The sequence below is a fragment of the Brachionichthys hirsutus genome, chromosome 9 (assembly GCF_040956055.1).
Source record: "Brachionichthys hirsutus isolate HB-005 chromosome 9, CSIRO-AGI_Bhir_v1, whole genome shotgun sequence".
Lineage (NCBI taxonomy): Eukaryota > Metazoa > Chordata > Actinopteri > Lophiiformes > Brachionichthyidae > Brachionichthys > Brachionichthys hirsutus.
In genome coordinates this window covers 13,801,333-13,820,743 of record NC_090905.1, presented here as the reverse complement: position 1 = coordinate 13,820,743, position 19,411 = coordinate 13,801,333, and the positions used below count along the sequence as shown (strand labels likewise).

The window sequence follows — 19,411 nt, the reverse complement described above, 5'->3', positions numbered from 1 at the left end:
CTTCTTCTGTGTCCCTGAACGTCACACGGCGTCACAGTAAAAACGACAAGGATGCATGAACACCTTCACGGTCGCAAGGCCTTCTGTGAATCAGACTGAAGCTGGGAGCTGGCTCGCCCTCGTTTGGACAAAGTGGGACAAAGGGCGGCTGGATTTACATGGAGTCTCCGAGGGAGAGCCAGCGTCGGGTGAAGTCCAGGATGTGCTGCTGAGTGGAAAGACACGCAACAGCAGCTTAAAAAGACTTGGCTGGCTCATCTACAAGAGCATGGATTTAAAATGAAATACAAATGTACATGACTAAACAACAATGGCTTCCTTAAATTCAGTTTTTAACTCGTTTAAATGCAAAATGCACTAGAATTTACACATCGTTTACATGTTTCTCAGTAATTTAACACAATTTACTAAATGCATTAAATGGACAGGATTGATCCCTCCGGAATGCAATACATGCCCTCCGAGATAAAGGGGCTTCAGCAGAGCCGAGAAAATGTTCCCTGAGAGCCATTAACAGAGTAAAGGCCGGCTGTTAGTTTTCTTTTTTTTTAACATTAAACCAAAAACAGCAGGCTGTGCAGGAGGGCTCAGGTCAATAATAACGCTGCAGGGAGCGGTAAAACCAGCCGGTGTCCATAGAAGCCGATAGAAAGGCCTGCATTTAAAATATTCCAATTGATTCCTGTGTTTTCTGGAGTTGCTGTTTCAGCATCCTTATGGATCACCTCTGCCCTCTAATGGCAGAATGAGGTAATGATTTTCTCTTTGACCATTTCTCCGTCTGTGACCCTGCAATGATTCATTTATTAAGTTGCGCATATATATAATCTGATATTTAATCAACTAGAACATTTAAATGTGTTAATTAAGTAACAGTTTTTTTGTCAGGTCAGCGAACGACCCCTGAGAGAAACCCGACCCGAGGCGCCTGCTATCTAATGCGGAACAACTGAGGAACACATCATGAAGCCTTTTTTTACTGATCAGGTTTTTATTGATCGACGTGCTTTCTTTGAGAAGACAGAAGATATTCACACGTCGTGAATGTTTCCTGTTCGCTGAGTCATTCAGCAGCACTTTTCAAAACATGCACGAATGGCAAAAAGTTATATTGAGAAATAACTGCGTTGCTTAACAACGAAATGTTTTGACACATGTGGTCTGAATTCATTTAATTACACAAGGCCATCGATGAACAAACATCGGATTCAACTCCTCTAGGAAAAGGAATGCTCTCTATTTTACATTTCTATTCACATTTTCAATCTAAATATGATCTTATGATGTTTTTTATGTTACATTTGCTCTAGATGAGAAGAGTCTGAGTCAGGTTTGCTGGAATCCAGCGTATTTGTGTTTGCATGATTGATCTTTGCAAATGATTACCAAGATTGGGGGGGGGGGGCACACAAATAAAAGCTTGCAGAAATCTTTTTTAAGCCACTGAATAATAAACAAAGACAATCTCAATGTTCAGGAAACAATTATTGCATTTAATGGAATAAATCTTCCTTTAACAATAAACTCGTTGTTTTGTAAAGATATTTCCATGATTCATTGAGCATATTCTACAATATAAGCACCAATGCTACATAAAACAATGCAATGGTTTTTGGGTTGGGTTTTTTTAGGACTTCATATTTCACATTTCCCCTTTTTTTGTCTCAGAGTGTGATTTTTAGTTGGAGGTTGGAACAAACTTGCGCAAGTTATTGAGCAATCTCCTTTTGCCTGTGACATCCCCAGCCCGGTCTCTGCATGACAGAGTTCCAGTCTGCAGGTTCTCCTCCTGCTCACCGGGCGAGAGCTTCAAAGATAAAATGGACGCCGTCGCCCAAACCCTGGTCCTATTTTTGTGGGTTCATTCCCTGACCTCTGTGACAAGTCAAGGTAAGACTTTGCGGAATATGTTTTGTTCTGGGGCTCAACATGAAAAATGTGTTTTATTCCTGGTCCCCCTCCAGATTGTACACTTCAGGAGTTTCTAAACAGCCGCGAGTATGATGGGAATTTTGACACGGCTAATCTGCAGGACAACTACCCGAGTGGACAACAGGTTAGAGTGGGCTGCAACGTGGGCTACAGCGGCTTCTTCAAACTGATTTGTACTCAGAGAGGGTGGACGTCTAAAGGAAGGCAATGTCAAGGTAAGTTCCCGACCTTTGCTGTTTGGAGGTCATTGCAGTGTCTGCAACGTTCCGCGTGTTCATCCTCGTCATTCTCACATTATTAGCAAAACCTTGCGGGCATCCCGGAGACGCCCAATTTGCAGATTTCCATCTGGACAAGGGAACGGATTTTGTCTTTGGGTCACGAGTCGTCTACACTTGCCTCAAAGGGTACAATGATATTTGTGTTTTTGTTTTTTTTTCTTGCATTGGTGCTGCTGGTGCTTTTAAAATTGCAATAAAAAAATATTTTCCACATTATTCTTGCTTCAGTTATCAAATGCAAAATCGTATTAACTACCGCAATTGCATGGACCAAGGTTGGGATGGCATCGTTCCCATCTGTGAAGGTAAGGTCTACAAGGGAAGGATCTTAAAATTCCAAAATGCTTCTCACCCTCTTGCCATCGGAGTTCGGTTCTAACCGTGTTTCCTTCCAGCGGTAACGTGCCCACCTTTAGACGTGGAAGATACGGTCCGCGTTAACGGGGATCTACTCCAGGGAACCTACGGCAACGTCGTTCAATTCGGCTGCAAATCCAGCCACGAAATCCTTTCTGGGTCAGCGGAGATTTATTGTGATGACACTGGGATGTGGAGCGCCCCAGCTCCGACGTGCCAAGGTAGAAACTGGCTGAAACGGGAAGCACACACTTTCCTTTTAGAATGTCCAGTTCTTCTCCAGCTCTCTCTCTCTCGCTCTTCCAACCAAGTCTTCAAGCTTCCTCTCGCTCTTTGTGTCTTTCACCCCGACCAATCAAAGCAGAGGACTGCCTACCTTGAGTTTGTTGGGTCCCTGTAGAGTCTAAATCTTGTAAAATACCTTAATATAACTTGTGATGTGATTTGAACTTACATCTTTTACATATTTTACTGTTTCAGGAGTTCTTGCCTTTTCTTTAAATGATGCTATATTACCAAATATTTATACTTTGTACTTCCACCAAGGCTGATAGTTCTTCTGTGACATCTACGTCTACAAATGTACCCGCTATATGTGTAGATGTATTTCAAAAACTATTAGAATGATGTCAGAATACTTGTCTGTAACCATCGGCGTCGCCTTAAAAACACCTTTTGAATCTCTAATACATGAAGAACTCTCGGTGTGTTCATTCCTCAGCAATTAGATGCTCCCCGCCGGATATTGAAAATGGATTAGTTCTGGGAAGGGACAAAGAGTACAACCAAAACGACATCCTTCACTTCAGGTGTAGTAGCGGATTCTCGCAACCCGACCCGAGGCCTTCAAAATGCTTGAAATCAGGCATGAGAGCGGAGTGGATCCCCACGCCCATCTGTGAACGTAAGTTAGAACTGCAGCACGCCGCCTGGGGAAAGCCGGTGCTGGAGGGATGGATGTCAGGCGACTTGTAAATAATGTGCTTGATTTCCCATCAAATGCAGGAACAAAATGTCGGCTGACTCTACCGCCTGTGGCAGGAACCAGGTACGAACCTGATTCCAGGAACGTGTTTGAACCTGGTGAGACATTGAGCGTTCTTTGTGGGGACAAGTTCTGGATCGTTGACCCCAAGGAGACCTCGGGAGAAGTCACGTGCAACGCCGAAGGACAGTGGTCCATCAGGCCTGTGTGCCAAGGTAGGAAACGGCGTGGCGCCGTGCCACAGAAGGATCACGCCGTTCTCGCTTTCTGCCTTGTCCGAGACGATCAGTAGTCTGAGAATGATTTCTGCTTTTATCGTAGAGGTGACATGCGACGGGCGGAAAGAGGAAAATGTCTATTACTGGAATATCGGCTGGGTACGAAGACTGACACTGTGGAATAGAGTCAGCTACTCCTGCAAAATGGGCTACGTTAGCTCCGATGGCACCGACATGGCCACGTGCACCAGGGACGGGTGGACGCCAAAGCCACTCTGTCAAGGTAGCGTCAACTTGTTCCTGACTTTTACCAATATTTTTGACCATTATTTCTGCCAGAGGGGAACAAGATTCCTGTTTTCTTTTTCCAGAAAAAAAATGCTACAAACTGGAACTGCCGAATGTGCCGAATGCCGAAATCCGTCGGCCCAACAAGCTGGAATACAAATATAATGAAGCTGCTGATTATGACTGCAAGCAAGGATACGAGGGCGTCGTTATTCGGTTCTGTGGGGATTTTGGTTGGAGTGGGGATTCAAAATGCATAGGTAGCTAAATTACGTTCGCTTCGTTATGTCTAAGCTCTAAAATGCTGTGAAATGACTATCTTGGCTAAAGTTGCCGTCTTTGTTTCAGAAGAGCACTGTAAAAGTCCCAGGATTGAAAATGCACATTTGACCCAAAGGGGCAAACGCATCTACAAACACAGGGAGCAGGTGCAGTACACCTGCCAGAGCGACGGCGGCATCCGCTACACTGCTACCTGTGACCAGGGCGTGTGGACCGGGATTTACAACTGTGCAGGTGAGAACGGCTACGCCCGGACAACCGCTTGGACTACGTGAAGCCGAACCTCCTCTGAGATGCAACTACAACTGACTGAATGTTTCATCGTTGCAACGATGGTCGTGTCTTTTTGACCTCCGCCAAGGAGGTTTGTCTGTCTCTATGTCTTCTAGCAGGATTATGGAAAAACTGCTGGATGGATCTTGATGAAATAAAACCTGAAGATGGGTGTTTGGTCAAATGTTAAATGTTGAGAGCGATTGGGATAGCTGTCGGGACACACACAAATCTGGATTTTCCCATTTACTTATAATGGAGGATTTAAAAAAAAAAAAAAGAAATCCCGAAAAACATTTTGAACTCAATTAAATTTGATGCACCGACGCTGGTTTGAAAACAACCTGCAGTGCACGGACTGACAATCCTGATTCCTTTCAGATATAAGATGCGACAGACAGGACTACCCGTACGCCGACATCGATGGAGAGCCTCAGTCTGAGTACCGATTCGGCGAAGAGGTCGACTATATCTGCAAAAACGATTACGAGGGAAGCTTTACTCTGACTTGTGGGAGAGGAATTTGGATCAAACGTTCAAACTGTACAAGTAAGAGGAAGCCAAATGTTAAATGTCACGATTTCAAACATAGGCACGAAGCGAGAGGATAGATTGACTTAAACACATTTAAATGTGTTTAAATGACTTCATTTCACTGTTTGCAGGAAAACAGTGTCAAAAACCCCAGATTGAAAACGCAGAATTTGTCGACCGTGTCAAAGACACGTACGCAGACAGCGAGCAGGTGGAGTACACCTGCCGGAGCGACAGCGCCCTCCGGTACACTGCAACCTGTGACCGGGGCGCTTGGAGCAGGATTCACACCTGCACAGGTACAGGTGACCACGTCCAACCAGCTACGGGGTCCAACTCAAGCTTGAAGCCTTGTCTGGTTTTTAAAACCTGTTTTCAGATTGTCTCGTGCATCCAATGGTCGAGGAGATAACATCGCGTCACATGATTTTGGAATTACATGAAAGTACTTTGGGAAACAATCCACAGCAAAAACTGAGCTTTTAGCATAACGGTTACAAATACATTATTGATTTATCTTTGATTGCTCTCATTCTTTTTATTTTTTATTTTTTTTGCAGTAACTGAATGTGAAAAGCCTGAAATTGAAAATGGATTTTCGGTTGGCCCATATAAAGGCAAGCTGTACTACACCTGCAATAAAGATTATAAGCTTTTCAGCAAAGGCGGGTGGGGTGAAGCCACGTGCGCTGATAGCCGTGCGTGGACTGGACTCGGACAATGCATCGGTAATCCACCTTTAAATGCCTCACAGCTGCATTTGTAACCAGCAGGAATCAAAGCGGCTGCAGCATGTCACTTTAAAGTCAAAAATTAAATGGGGTGTGGGATGAAATTGCTCCAATTTTCCATTTGGAAAATGAAATCAAAAAGATTTTTTATTTTAAATGGGGGGTGATTTATGTGCTGCATTGGTGTATTTATTTTCTTATTCCCAGTTGTGATGAAGGCTGAGTTTGAAAGGAGAAATCTAACATCCTATCTGCTCTAGGAAAAACACAATGTGGGGAAATTCCAGTAATTCCAAATGGGAACATGACTTCACGTGAAGTTCACGGCCAAGACGAAAGAATCTGGGTGATTTGTAAGGAAGGCTTCCAGGCGCTGAGTGCAAGCTTAAGGTGTCACGATGGAAACTGGATGGCAGATAAAGCGCTCAGGAACATCTGTCAAGGTGAGTCGCCCCGCCTGCAGCCATTCTCACTGGAAACTAACGTTCCTCTCCTTGACTCCGACGCTGCGACTGTTTGAATCTGTGACAGCCCTCGCAAGCAACTGCAAGCCCCCGCCCAAATTTGAGAACGCAGTTGTTGTCGCTCCACCGCAGAAGCAATACCTGACTGCCTCCGAAGTCACTTACGAGTGCCGCAGTAAGTTTGGCATGCAGGAGGGAGGAAAGCTCCGATGCAACAACGGGAAATGGGAGAACGCCGTTCGATGCACACGTACGTACGTCCGGATTTAAAGTTGTGTAGCTGTGGCCCAGCGTGGCGAGTCAGAGAAATGACGGCCTTGAAAGTTTCCCTGTTTTCAGCCTACTGTGACAAACCCGAAGACGACGACACGCAGTCATTCACCGTGGACGCGGGTAAAGAAGCGTACAAGAATGCGGAAGTCGTGTCTTATCGATGCAACGGACCCGCTGGAGAGAACCGCACCGGCACGGCCACGTGTGTCGACGGGAAGTGGCATAGAACAGTGGCGTGTCGAGGTGAAGGCTTCAGACACACGTTCAAGAAGTGAGATCAAAGATCAAACCACAATGCGCCACTGAACACAGAAATGTTCTCCCACGTAGCTCCCGGTCTGGACCAGTGACGCTGGACGAGATCGGGTCCTGGATCCAGGGGTTTGGTCCTGATGCATGAGGTCGCAGCGCGGACGCCTCGTCCAATCGGCTCTCTGCGTGAGATGAAATGACGAATAAAAGAGGAGAAAAGAAAATGCTTTTGTTTGTTGTTTCTGCCTTTCTGACAAATAAACGCGTCCGTTGTGATGACATCACCGCGTTCCACCGCGTTGTGATGACATCACCGCGTTCCAGCTAACCTCGTTATTTAATATTCTTCCTGTTTCTGACGTGCTTTCTGAAATGTCCTCATCTTCGTTGCTCATGTCGGACGTCCTGTCCCACGTGACTCCCGTTACGCCACAGCAGCGCCGGCTGAACCGTCGGATGTTTGTCTTTACCTGGACTTCGTTCTGTTGTATCAACGACATCGAATGAGACGATCAATACTGGACAGAAACGGTCGAGTCTTCAGCAGACAGTTAAAAAACTTTACATTAAATCATCATTTATTGATTACAAATCAATATGCCGGTCCAATCTCGCTGCTGGAAGAGCATCTGTAAATGAAGGAGGGAGTTTTCATTTTATTTTTTTTCTGTTTTTCCATTTCCTAACTCCATTCCACACACACGTTAAAAGGACTGCATGAAGAGAGGAATAACCGATGATCTCCGCTCGACCGTCGTTCCGCATGACGTTGATTCTGCATCTTCAGCATCTCTAATGTCAACAGCGAGTCTCACGTGTTCTCGTGGCTTCACCTTGTGTTCCCGCCGCCTTGTGCAATCCCACCGACCAATCGTGTGCCGGCGTCATGTTTCCCCCCCCGAGCTCTGTTGAAAAGCCCGTATCCTCAGTCTGACCTCAGCTGCTCGTCGACATGCCATCGTCTCTCATCCTTCTGCTTCTCCAGCTGTGGGGGGGGGTTCAGCTTTCTCGATCACAAGGGGGTAAGAACTGCTCCGAATGCTTGGCCTCCGAGCCTTGTTCGAACCTCCCGGTCGTTCCTCACGGCTCCGTGTTGGAAGGCACCAGGAAGGCTGCGTACCAGGAAGGAGACGTGATTCACATTGCCTGTGAAGTGGGTTACATATCGGGCCCGACCATCAGGTATGAGTGCGGCGCCGCAGGCTGGGCGGCGATCCGTCGAGGGTCATGCTACCGTAAGTTAAACCGATCAGCTCCTCCACCAATGGATGGTCTATTTGGCCCCAAAAACGAAGACGAAGGCCCACATTTGGGTTCTGCTGAAGCCTCGCTGTCCTGATTAATCTGCTTCTTCTTTTTGTTTTCCTGGCAGTGAAGCCATGTCAGCTTCCTGAAAACACGCCCAATGGTTATTATCAGCTCGTCCACGGCTCAGACTTTGTGTTTGGAGCGGTTATCAAATACTTTTGTAACGAGGGGTAAGTAGAACTGCAAAAAAATATATATGTGCTGGCCACGACAGAATAATGTGTTGCAGACTATTTATTTGCACATTCATTGCTTGAAACAGCTAAATTACATAAAGTGTGTCTTGTAATTTATTTATTTTTCTTGCGTGAGAAGAAAGAAGAATCAGTTTTTCTGATTATCAGACAAATAGTCGCGTTTTCATCTCAGACTGGAAAACCGTGGCTTTTGTCCATTTCAGCTATCAGATGATCAGTCGGCACGACACCAGGACTTGCTTGCTGGACAACTGGACCAATCACGTGCCAATATGCGAACGTAAGTTTCATTGATTGACAGAAGTGATTTATCCAAAGTCGTGGGCGTTGCTATTTGATTTCATTTTATTGTATTTATTTCTTCAGCCTTGAGCTGTAACCCCCCACCTTCAGATGGACAGGTAACAATAAAAGGTTTACCAGAAGATGACAACCCCGTACTCCCTGACCGCTTCATCACATTCTCCTGCGATGATCCCGGGAAATACCTGAATGGCAGTTCGGTCGTGATCTGCGGCCGAGATGGGCAGTGGGGTAACGCCTTTCCCACCTGCGAAGGTCAAGCAACAAATATCTATGGGACACCTTTGACTTGTAAAACGTGAATGTTATAAAGTATATCCCGCATTCCAGATATCGTTTGCAAAGTCGGCGTGATTCACAGCCATCTCCGGGTCGCCGGACTCCAGACAGGAAATGCAACGCTCAGCATTGGACATGAACTCCAGTTCCGGTGCAGGAACCCATACGATCTGGATGGCGCCGGAATAATTAAGTGTCTAAGAACCGGGGAGTGGAGCGCACCCTTCCCAACCTGTGCAGGTAACTTCTCTTTGTACTTGTAAACACGTTTTGGGAAACTTTCCGTTCAACTTGCAGGGCGGCGGAAATAGCTTCCGTTTCCTTTTGCGAGTAATAAACGAATCATATTCACGGCAGGACGATGTGCAGTGACGGGCGTGCCGGACGGCGTGCGCATCACCACGCACCTACGCTACCCTCAAGTCAGAAAGGGAGAGAGGATCACGTTCGCTTGCCGCCACAGCGAGGAGTTCCTCCAAGGGAAGAGCGAGGTGGAATGTAAAGGAGACGCACGGTGGAGCGATCCCTTCCCAACATGTGAAGGTGAATCAAACGGGCCTCCTCATCGTCATCTGATGAGGAAGGTTCATCTTTCCCTGATAGAAAGACGTGCTCGCCACCACAACGCATCCCAACCATAACGTCTGCATTCACATGACTCCTTCCAGTCCCATTGGGGTGCAGCAGCCCGCCGGGCCTCGCCGACGGAGACATCAAGGACACGTTCCGGTATTCATACAGCCACGGGGAGAAGGTAGAATACACCTGCCAGAATCTCTTCACCATGTCGGCCGACCCTTTCAGGACCTGCCTCAACGGCGAATGGACGGGACAGATGACGTGTCTCAGTAAGCTGCACTTCCCTTCCAATAAGTCCAGTGTCGTCCTCGGAGGAGGAAATGGTTTAATGGCGCTTTGCTAAGGTTCCCGTGCTTAATACAAGTCCGTGTGTTCTTGCAGAACCCTGCACTGTGGATAGCGACATCATGAGGCGACATAATATTGACTTCAGGCACAGAAATGAAGAGAAGCTTTACGCCACCCACGAAGACGTAATTGGGTTCAAGTGTGTTGGACAAACGCGCGCCGGCGCGGTGGGCATGCGCCAGAAATGTATTGATGGTTTCATTCTTTTGCCCACCTGCTCTTAAATCTTTTTTTTTTTTACATGTGATAAATGTAAGCTTTCTGTTTGGTCATTTTAATAAAGGTTCCACCGCGTTGAAATCGTTTTAGCCCGATAATCACGAGCTCACATTTCAACTCCTGACTGGCGCTGCTCTGAGCAGTGGGCGGTACCTCGGGAAGGGGCCGCAGCCCATTGGCCACACGCGGTTAAGTAGCAACAGGTGTGCCTGCCTCGATGGGATGCCGGGGCCTCCGGGTCTACGCTGAGTTTGTTGGTGAGTGTTTTAGATGTTTTAATTATGCATTTTAATGCCTTAATGTGGGACCATGCCAACTTTGAGGAGTCTGACATCATGAAGGTTTTTACAGGTCCGAGACTCCTCGCTCCCAAGCAAGGAATCCTCTCTACTTTGGTTTGGACGCCGTCGCTTACCCATTGGCCTTCTCTGGGGGGGGACCAGTGTTTCCTGGCCCTCATAGGAGACTTTCATCTCTCAAGTTCTTTTTGTTTGATGTGCCCGGGGTGGCGATTATTACCCTTTTAGGAAGATTTGGGCTCTGGTGTTTGTGTTGAGGACTGGTGCGAGAGGACCCCAAGAAACAGAGGACGGAGACAGTACAAACGTGACTATAAGCTTTACTGGAATGTTCATCAGCCGAGTCACTATCCCGGAGCTGCGCACGGGTTACGGGGCGGCTGGAGCCCAACGAAAATATCTTGTTAAACAAAAAGACACAGCCAAAAGAACAAACCAAATAAGCAAGCTCAAAATACAAAACTCTAACAAAGGCAGATCCTCGGGACGAGGAGCGGCAGAAAGACGTTCTGTACGCAGGGACGCAATCCATGAAAAATAGTCCGACTGGGAACAGCGGGCGGAGCAGGGCTTATGAAGGCCGGTCGTAATCAGCCTCAGGTGTGTCTGGGATGAGAGGCTGAGAACAGGTGTGAGTCGTAGGCCAATCAGCCAGTGCAGCCACATGACCCTCACAGTTTGCTTGGGCAGATCCAGCGGCTTTTCAGGAGTCTGATCCTCTAGCTGGGTCCTGCTTGTTGTATTGATCTGATTGAACTTTACTGGGTTTTATTACAGCTCCTCTAGGTCTCCTGTTTGCCTTCCCAACGGCCTGCACTAGTTTCGTTAGCGCTCCTCATTCCTTGGAATGTGTTGATCACCGCTAAGTCTAACATAAGCACCGAGTGTAATCGTGCAACTGTTGGAAATGGTGAAGTATCGGCCGCAGAACACACGGATGTCCGGTCGAATTGGGAAGTGCCCGATTAGGCGAGTGATTCGTGACAAGTCAGCAGAAATGATTAACAATGAAGCTTACTGAACGACGTCATATTATAGAATAGGAGTAGGCAAACTGGCATTAAAATACACGTTGTTGCCTCGGCGACCGCTAACAGAGCCGTTCCCTTTGGAACGCCGACTCGTGGTTAACGTGCCGACACACAAATCAGGACAAACACACGAGATGATAACGAGAAGCCATCGTGTTGTTTTGAGAAACGCAATCATTTTTAATTTTAAACATGAGATAAAGGAAATGCGTTTAAAAACTTTTTAATACATCAAGCAATATTTTCTAATTTAAAATAAAATGAACGAGCAATCGGGCTGTAGAACACGGCTTTACAGGACGATGCCGAGTGTGTTCGCCACCATCTGAATGGCCCGGAGCGGATCGGCAACGTCCTTCAGCTTGTCCTTACTTAGAACCCAATCAGGCGCGAACCTGAAACCCAAAACCAGAACGTCGATTACCACTGAAACACACACTGAATGTGACTCTCTCACACACACACACACACACACACCACACACACACGCACGCGCGCGGCATTCACACATACTTGGGTGCTCGGTGGGATTTCCGAGGCGTCGCTGGAATGAAGACGCTCCCGGTGACGGACGCGTTCATCTTCTGCTTGATGACGGTTCTCTCGGCGTCCATCTTGTGTTTGCGAGCGGTGAGGCGGTAAAAGCTGCCGATCCTGTCCAGGACCTTCGGCAGCTTCTTGACCTCCTGAAACGTTGGAGTTACACTTTGCAAAACTTAATTTGAGGTCTTGGAAGTTAGACTTTCCTAAAAACCTGTAAGCCAGAGTTTCTGCATACCTCAGCGCGGCGCTTGTCTTGCAGGAGGAGAGCGAGGATGAAGCAGGCCTTGGTGAAGATGCCGCCGCCCTTATCCGGCACTTTATCCCCCGCCTTCTCCCGGTACCGCTGCAGCAGGTCCAGCAGCGTTTCCACAGAGTTCTCCACAGAGTACACGGCCTCGCTGGTCTTGTGGTACTGAAATAAAATGCCAGACGAATACAAAAGCTTGACGGACGTAGGAGACGAACATTCAAAAGGCCCGACTCCTGCTTTCATTGCATCATCGCCGAGTGACTGGAAGTCTCTGTTTAAACTAATGCAATCTGCTGGCAGATTATACAACGAGTCTGTTTGCTTATTTCCTGCCAAACACCGGCGCTTCTTCCCAAAATAATGGTTCGGAGTCCACATCGCAGGCGTTTACTGGAGCACCAGCTTATCTGTTTCAATGAGGGCGACCGAAATGTTTCCATTTCAAGATTCACACGCGTGAGTTTTCTAAAATCCAGACATTTCACTGTGATAATATAATAAATGACCAAAAGAAGCATGAAAGCAAGAGTATTTTGCTAAGTTAAAAAAATAGGCAGAATTGTGCAGCTTAGGAGTTAGTTATGCTGTTAAAACGTGGGCAGAAGATCAGGAACAATCCTCAACACTTAAATAGGAAAGACAGGTGAAGGTAAAAACTATTATTCTAATGACTTCTACGGTCTCACCGAGGTTCTTCAGGGCACCGAGGATGTAGGAGAAGTGTTTGTATCGGAGGAGGTACTCCAGGCCGGAGGTGGTTTTGTTGCACAGTTTGTCCTCCTCTTGGACAACGGCGGAGACTTTCCGCAGGCGACGTGTTTGTCTCAGATATTGACCAGTTCTGTCTTTCGCCGCTCTGCTTCAACTCGCTCCCGGGAATAACAGAAGCGCGTACAGTGACGTCACAGACTGTACCTCTTATCTGCAGGACATATTTTCTTACAGACTGTTTTATCTGAAGACTGACGATGACCATTGCAATGGTTTTTACGTTATGCAGACATGGCATAAGAGTCTAGGCAATTGTAATTATGATGACATGCAAACATTGAACATTTTTGTTACTACTACTGTACTGTCTTCTTGTCCCGTGAGGGGTCGTCCCAGCAAGTCAACTTCCTCCACTTCACCTTGTTCTTGTTTAAGGAATAAAAATAAAGGATAAAACTGACAGTTCTTCTCTCCAAGGTGAAGTGTGCACTCAAGGAACTTCATTCTGACCAGAAGCAGGCAGCCTGATACTAGAACAAAACCAGCTCTACAGTTAGTACACACAGATCTTGCAGGGCCAATCGAGCCAGAGTCCAGAGATGGATAGAGGCGGGCCTTATCATTCACTGATGATTATTCCAGTGTTTGTGTACTTTCTTAGAATAAGAGTGACACAATAAAAGCAACTGAGAAATTCCTAGCTGACATAGTCCTATGTGGATGGAGGGTGGAGGAAAGTATCAGGTGTGCTCTGTGATAGGAGAGTGTACCCGGCCTCTCGCCCATTGACTGCTGAGATAGGCGCCGGACAAAGCGGTTGGAAAATGAATGAATGAATGAATAAAGGGACAGTGAAGGTTAGTCGTTTTGGAGACAAGATCAGAGAGGCCAGACTTTGATGGGTTGGACATGTCCAGGGGAGAGACAGGGACTATATCTGTAGAAGGATGCTGAGGATGGAGCTGCCAGGGAACAGGACTAGAGGACGACCCAGGAGAAGATACATGGAAGATACATCAATGACGTAGAGAGGGAGGCCGATGGACGAGGACTGGTGTTGGGGAGGACGATGCAAAGGACAGGGTGAAGTGGAGAAGGTTGGGTTGCTGTGGCGACCCCTTACGGGACAAGCTGGAAGAAGAAAAAGGAAAAGATCAAATGACTTTGCTGTGAGAAGGTGGTTCATGTTTTACCTCGACCTGAACACACAGCAAGGTATCTTTATCTGCTGTTGGTCGTCCTGATGTGGACACACATGTATGAAAGGAAAGAAAATAGATGTACTGAATGGTTCTGGAATAATTTATTTAACAGTATATTTTTGCATAGGGAAACATATTCTAGTCATGAATCAACATTTCCTGATAGCAATGGCTATATAAGGTTATAATGTCACATTATTAAAATGCTAAACCCCCCCCCCAGCAGATGAATACTATTCGGTTCAGACACCTGCACTCATCCTAGGATTCATTCAAACAAGAACAGAGTGTCTCATCAGCAGTCAGTGGCCATGAAAAGGCATGCCAGCTTGAACATCATTTACCATAAATGTAATCTAAGCTTTGTGCTTCATGCAAATGAAGGCTGGCTACTACAATTGTAGGAGCTCTTATTAGAGCTAAAAACTACTTTCTGTCTGGATGTCTCATTTATAACAGTTGCGTAAGCACAGGACCTAAAACAGGCAGGATAATCTCTAAATTAACCTGTGTTAATGTTTCTACTGTCACCACCCTACCATCACCACCCTACCATCACCACCCTACCATCAACATCCTACCATCACCACCCTACCATCACCACCCTACCATCACCACCCTACTATCACCACCCTACCATCACCACCCTACTATCACCACCCTACCATCACCACCCTACCATCACCACCCTACCATCACCACCCTACTATCACCACCCTACCATCACCACCCTACCATCAACACCCTACCATCAACATCCTACCATCACCACCCTACCATCACCACCCTACTATCACCACCCTACCATCACCACCCTACCATCAACATCCTACCATCACCATCCTACTGTCATCACCCTACCATCAACATCCTACCATCACCACCCTACTGTCACCACCCTACTATCACCACCCTACCATCACCACCCTACTGTCACCACCCTACCATCAACATCCTACCATCACCACCCTACCATCACCACCCTACCATCAACATCCCACCATCACCATCCTACTGTCACCACCCTACCATCACCACCCTACCATCACCACCCTACTGTCACCACCCTACCATCACCACCCTACCATCACCACCCTACCATCAACATCCTACCATCACCATCCTACTATCAACATGCAAGAACATCAACAAGCCCCCTACTGGAGTCCACTGTGAATGAAAGTAGATGCTTTCTAAGCTCCAGTTTACTCATCATCACTTTGATGTGTGAAGAAATACAGTATTGTTGTCACAACTTAACAGGGTGAACCACCGATGTTCTGCATTGACTGTTTCTGGTTAGAATGAGGATGTGCAGACGGCAGGAGACGCCTGATCCATGCCCACACGTCAGTCTGCATGGCATTCACTCTGGTTTTCAGTAAATGAGACATCAGGACAGAAGCCCTTTTCTCCATGAACCCACTGTGTGTCTGCATGGGTTTCACTCTTGTACATTGTTTGATCTCACAGAAGGGCCTTATGCAGCATTGATTACCAAAGACTTAATAGTATCCTGCAGCTAACTGAACTACATCATGTCCTGATATGCACCTAATGCAGTCTGTCTGTGTGGATTGTAATCATGCACTAACTGAAGAAGGTGGATTGGTCTGATATCTGATGTAAGGGATATATATCTAAAAGCAAGCAAAGCAGTCATTCACTACAATATCTGAAAAGTTATTGGAAAAGAATCCTTAAAATATAACGCTTCCCGAAGTCATCCTCAAAGACACTTGCTCCATTGTAAACGGTCTTTAGCATAAGAAATAAACAGTGAGCACAAGTAGCGACTATGTAGACACACAAAGGAATTACTTCACTGTTGCAGGAAAACTCATAGCTCAGATCAGATTTTCATTAACTACATATGATCTTCTGACTTTTGCTGTATTGTATTGTATAATATGACTTAGAGATAGCAGGTCCCACCTAGTAAGAATGAATTAAGGAACGACTAACTCTAATTTAACTGGTGGCACTGTCAACTGCATTTCTTTCAATCTGTCCTCAAAGCCTGAAAAAGGTCTAGAGAGAACAAAAGTCCATTATAGTAAATAGAGGGTTACACAATGATGCATTCAAAGTCTCTAAGAGATACATTATAAGTCCAAAGTAATAGAAGAGTGTGATCATAATGGAATGATGCCTCAGCGCTTCTCTGCAGTAGATGCCTACACATCACTGAAGAGGCTGTCTGAATGCAATCTTTGAGTACATCCGAGTTCACCCTATGTCTGTCTCCATCCTCACTCCATCAGTCACAGACTAAACTTCACTACCAGTCCACTTCAGGGGTCCCTTATTCTGTGGCCTGGCCACAATCCAAACCCAGCAGAACAGCCGTAAAATGAATCCTTCTCATAGCTACAGATTTTATACACAGTTGTGTTTTACGACTACAACTCTACACAATAACAACTGCAGGAATAAAAAACTTGGAGTAAAAATAATCTGAAGTACATGCATGTGTACAAAAGTTTAACTCACCTATGGCCATGTGCAACTCCAAGTCACACAATTAGTTTTACCCATGATACATTGTCAGATCATCATACAAGCAAACTGACAGTGCTAGCATTAGCGCTGTAGCCGATAGCTGCGTCTGGTAGAGGGGGCTGTGAACTGCCAACATTATCTATATGTCTGAATAAATATTCCCATTACAATACTGAATATTTCTGCATGTATTTAATGTTTTGTGTTAAAACAGTACGCAGTATTCAGAGTCTTTGGAAATGTGTTTGTTTGCATGGCGAGCATTATAACAGGACTTTCCTTTTGGAACCCGTGATTGCAGCATTTTCAGAACCGAGGCAACCAAATCCAATCTGGACACGGCGCCGGCCATAATTCAGGACAACACAAACGCAATGTCAGTCATCATACTTAACCCGATCGCCTCCACGAGTGCAACAAGTCCAGCGTCTTTGCCGAATGTTGCGAGTGTAATCTTATACAGATATTTCCACATTAAATAAAGAGCATAACTTTAATTCTGTGATGATGTTTTTTGTGCCTGGAAGACAGATTTTAAACTCTGAACAAGCGATTTCATTTTCTGAGAGGAATCAACAAAGTATGACATACTTTATTTCATCTCTCACAGGATGACATCTGTAACGACGACGCGCTTCAATGTGAGGGGAAACGGTAGAAGATGACGCTGTAAGGGCTAACAGAGCTACTGTCTGTACCAGCTTTCAGCTGAATGCTAGCACTGGAAGCGAAGCTAACTTTCATTCAGCTGAAACCTGAAATAGTGGACATACTCCACTGGTTGGCATCAAGCTATCACACATGCAACTTTTTTTGGTGTATTTCTTTATGATTCCATCTGTACCAAGAAAAGTGAAATCACTTTCCATAATGTATTATTATAGTAACTAAACGCAAGGCACATAATGTTCCATGAAATATCATGCAAAGGTTGAAAAACAGGTCTCTTATGAAAGTATAAAGAAACAAACCCCCTCTATCCACTGTACAGGGACAGGGTACAGGGTACGGGGGGAGACAATGGAGGAGGTATCATCATTTTCAGCCATGCATCCATTAGGTCAGCACAGCGACCAAAGCAGCACCATGCAGATACATTAACTTTATCTCACCATTCCAAACCCAGGCTCGCATCCCCACGGGACAAAATCTGAACCCTAGCAGGCCCCGACTATCTCAGCTTTAACTCCACAACCTGCGAGACTTCACCTGCGCCCCACACCCACACCCGACACACAGCCCCATCCTGACTGCAGGCAGGTAGAGGACGAGCGGACTGGAAGGGAATGCTTCTGTGTCAGACAAAAAGTGACATCCTCCATGGAAAACCTCCACCACACATTCCAGAGTGATGACACGACTGTGCTAAGAGGAGAGCAACATCTGTGAGCACACAAACTCGCCACACACGATGGTGAGGATGCGGCCCGCAAAGCTTTATTCAGCCAGGACAGGGCTGTTTGTGACTGGAGCACCCATTCTGCAGTAACCAGTAACGACGGTGCGCTGTCACAAGGTCACACTGGTACACGTCCCAGCCATCATGCTGTCCTCCTCTAGCTCAGAGGCAGGGCTCAGATTGTGGGGCAAATGACTGGAGTTAAACTTTGGCTTAGAGCTTCAAAAGCAGGCATGGGCAAACTGCGGCCCGCGGGCCATACACGGCCCGTTGGGCTTTTTAATCCGGCCCACCGAAATTATATCATTAAATTACATTTTATTACAATTAAACCTCATTCATTTGACCTTTCCCCTGTATTGCTCCATGTAAAAGGCCAAATCCTTTCATGTAATGGCTTTTACATGTCATTTCTATTAGTCCGCGCCAGTTCAGATAATTTTAAGTTTCACTAAAGAAAGTCTGAAGAGAATATTGCTTTTCTTGAAAAGAGCACCGTCATAATGCATTGAAATTTACTGATGAATTTTGATTGTAAAACTGGTTAAACCATGAAGATTGTTGTTCCTCTCATGTGTCTCCTAGGCAACGCTCTTCCTTCTGGTGCTGGAGGAGACATCAGTACTCACATCACTACACCTTCAGCATAGTGTAACACACATGCGATAAACACAAGGTACAAAACACAAAGTCGCAAGCACCGCGCCACTTTCTGAAAGGTTCCACCCGAGCGGTGACTTTACTGTCACACGCCTCTGCCTTTAGTGTTTCTGCGTCTGCTCTCAGTTCTGCTGAGGTTGTCTCCGCCAAACGTTGTGCCTTTGGATGAATCTTGCAGGAAGACAGACAGACCAGCATCTTGCGGGTAGGAAGTAGCAGGACAGTCCTGTCCAACAAGATGTCCTGCACATGAAGACAGGTCTCCTCTTAGCAGCAGCACTGGGTTGACATCTACTGCAGCAGAAACACACGGCTGCACCAGAGGACGCAGCAAAGTAGCTGTGACCATAAACTAACAAAGCAAATGAGCACTGCCAATACAAAAGGGTGTCCTTTGAGGAAAGAAACTCATCAATAACATGAAAAGTGCAAAGAAATGTGAGATTTTCACAATACAATCTCTCTTTGTAATCATTTGAGGAAAAAAAAGAGGCTTATTTGCATATTTGAGAAGCAGCACCTAGAGAGGAGAGGAACATTCCAGGAACCAGGGTGGGGGCTCTGAGATTTAGTTTGGGTACGGGGTTTATAAAGGCCAAGGTATGAGGCCACATCCTGTGTACACATGTAGGTTTCAGGCTTGTTCAGATCCAGTGTGTTGAGGCCGGGTTCTGGTCTCCAGCTCCCCGGGACCCACCAGATTGCTGAACT

At 46.1% G+C, this 19,411-nt stretch overlaps 1 protein-coding gene across 1 annotated transcript; it reads left to right on the top strand.

Moving 5' to 3' along the window:
• The first annotated feature begins 1,766 nt into the window (after positions 1 to 1,766).
• LOC137899562 (complement factor H-like) lies at positions 1,767 to 10,172 on the top strand. Its single transcript, XM_068743599.1, has 25 exons — positions 1,767 to 1,890; positions 1,965 to 2,147; positions 2,234 to 2,339; positions 2,442 to 2,518; positions 2,609 to 2,791; positions 3,292 to 3,474; positions 3,576 to 3,770; positions 3,877 to 4,056; positions 4,145 to 4,321; positions 4,410 to 4,577; positions 4,998 to 5,165; positions 5,282 to 5,449; positions 5,711 to 5,878; positions 6,142 to 6,324; positions 6,413 to 6,595; positions 6,685 to 6,889; positions 7,658 to 7,745; positions 7,811 to 8,105; positions 8,243 to 8,348; positions 8,579 to 8,655; positions 8,742 to 8,933; positions 9,009 to 9,197; positions 9,315 to 9,500; positions 9,626 to 9,805; positions 9,918 to 10,172. Exons 1-25 carry the CDS (start codon positions 1,821 to 1,823, stop codon positions 10,106 to 10,108), a joined length of 4,101 nt encoding a protein of 1,366 aa, XP_068599700.1. The 5' UTR covers positions 1,767 to 1,820; the 3' UTR covers positions 10,109 to 10,172.
• The last annotated feature ends 9,239 nt before the right edge of the window (positions 10,173 to 19,411 follow it).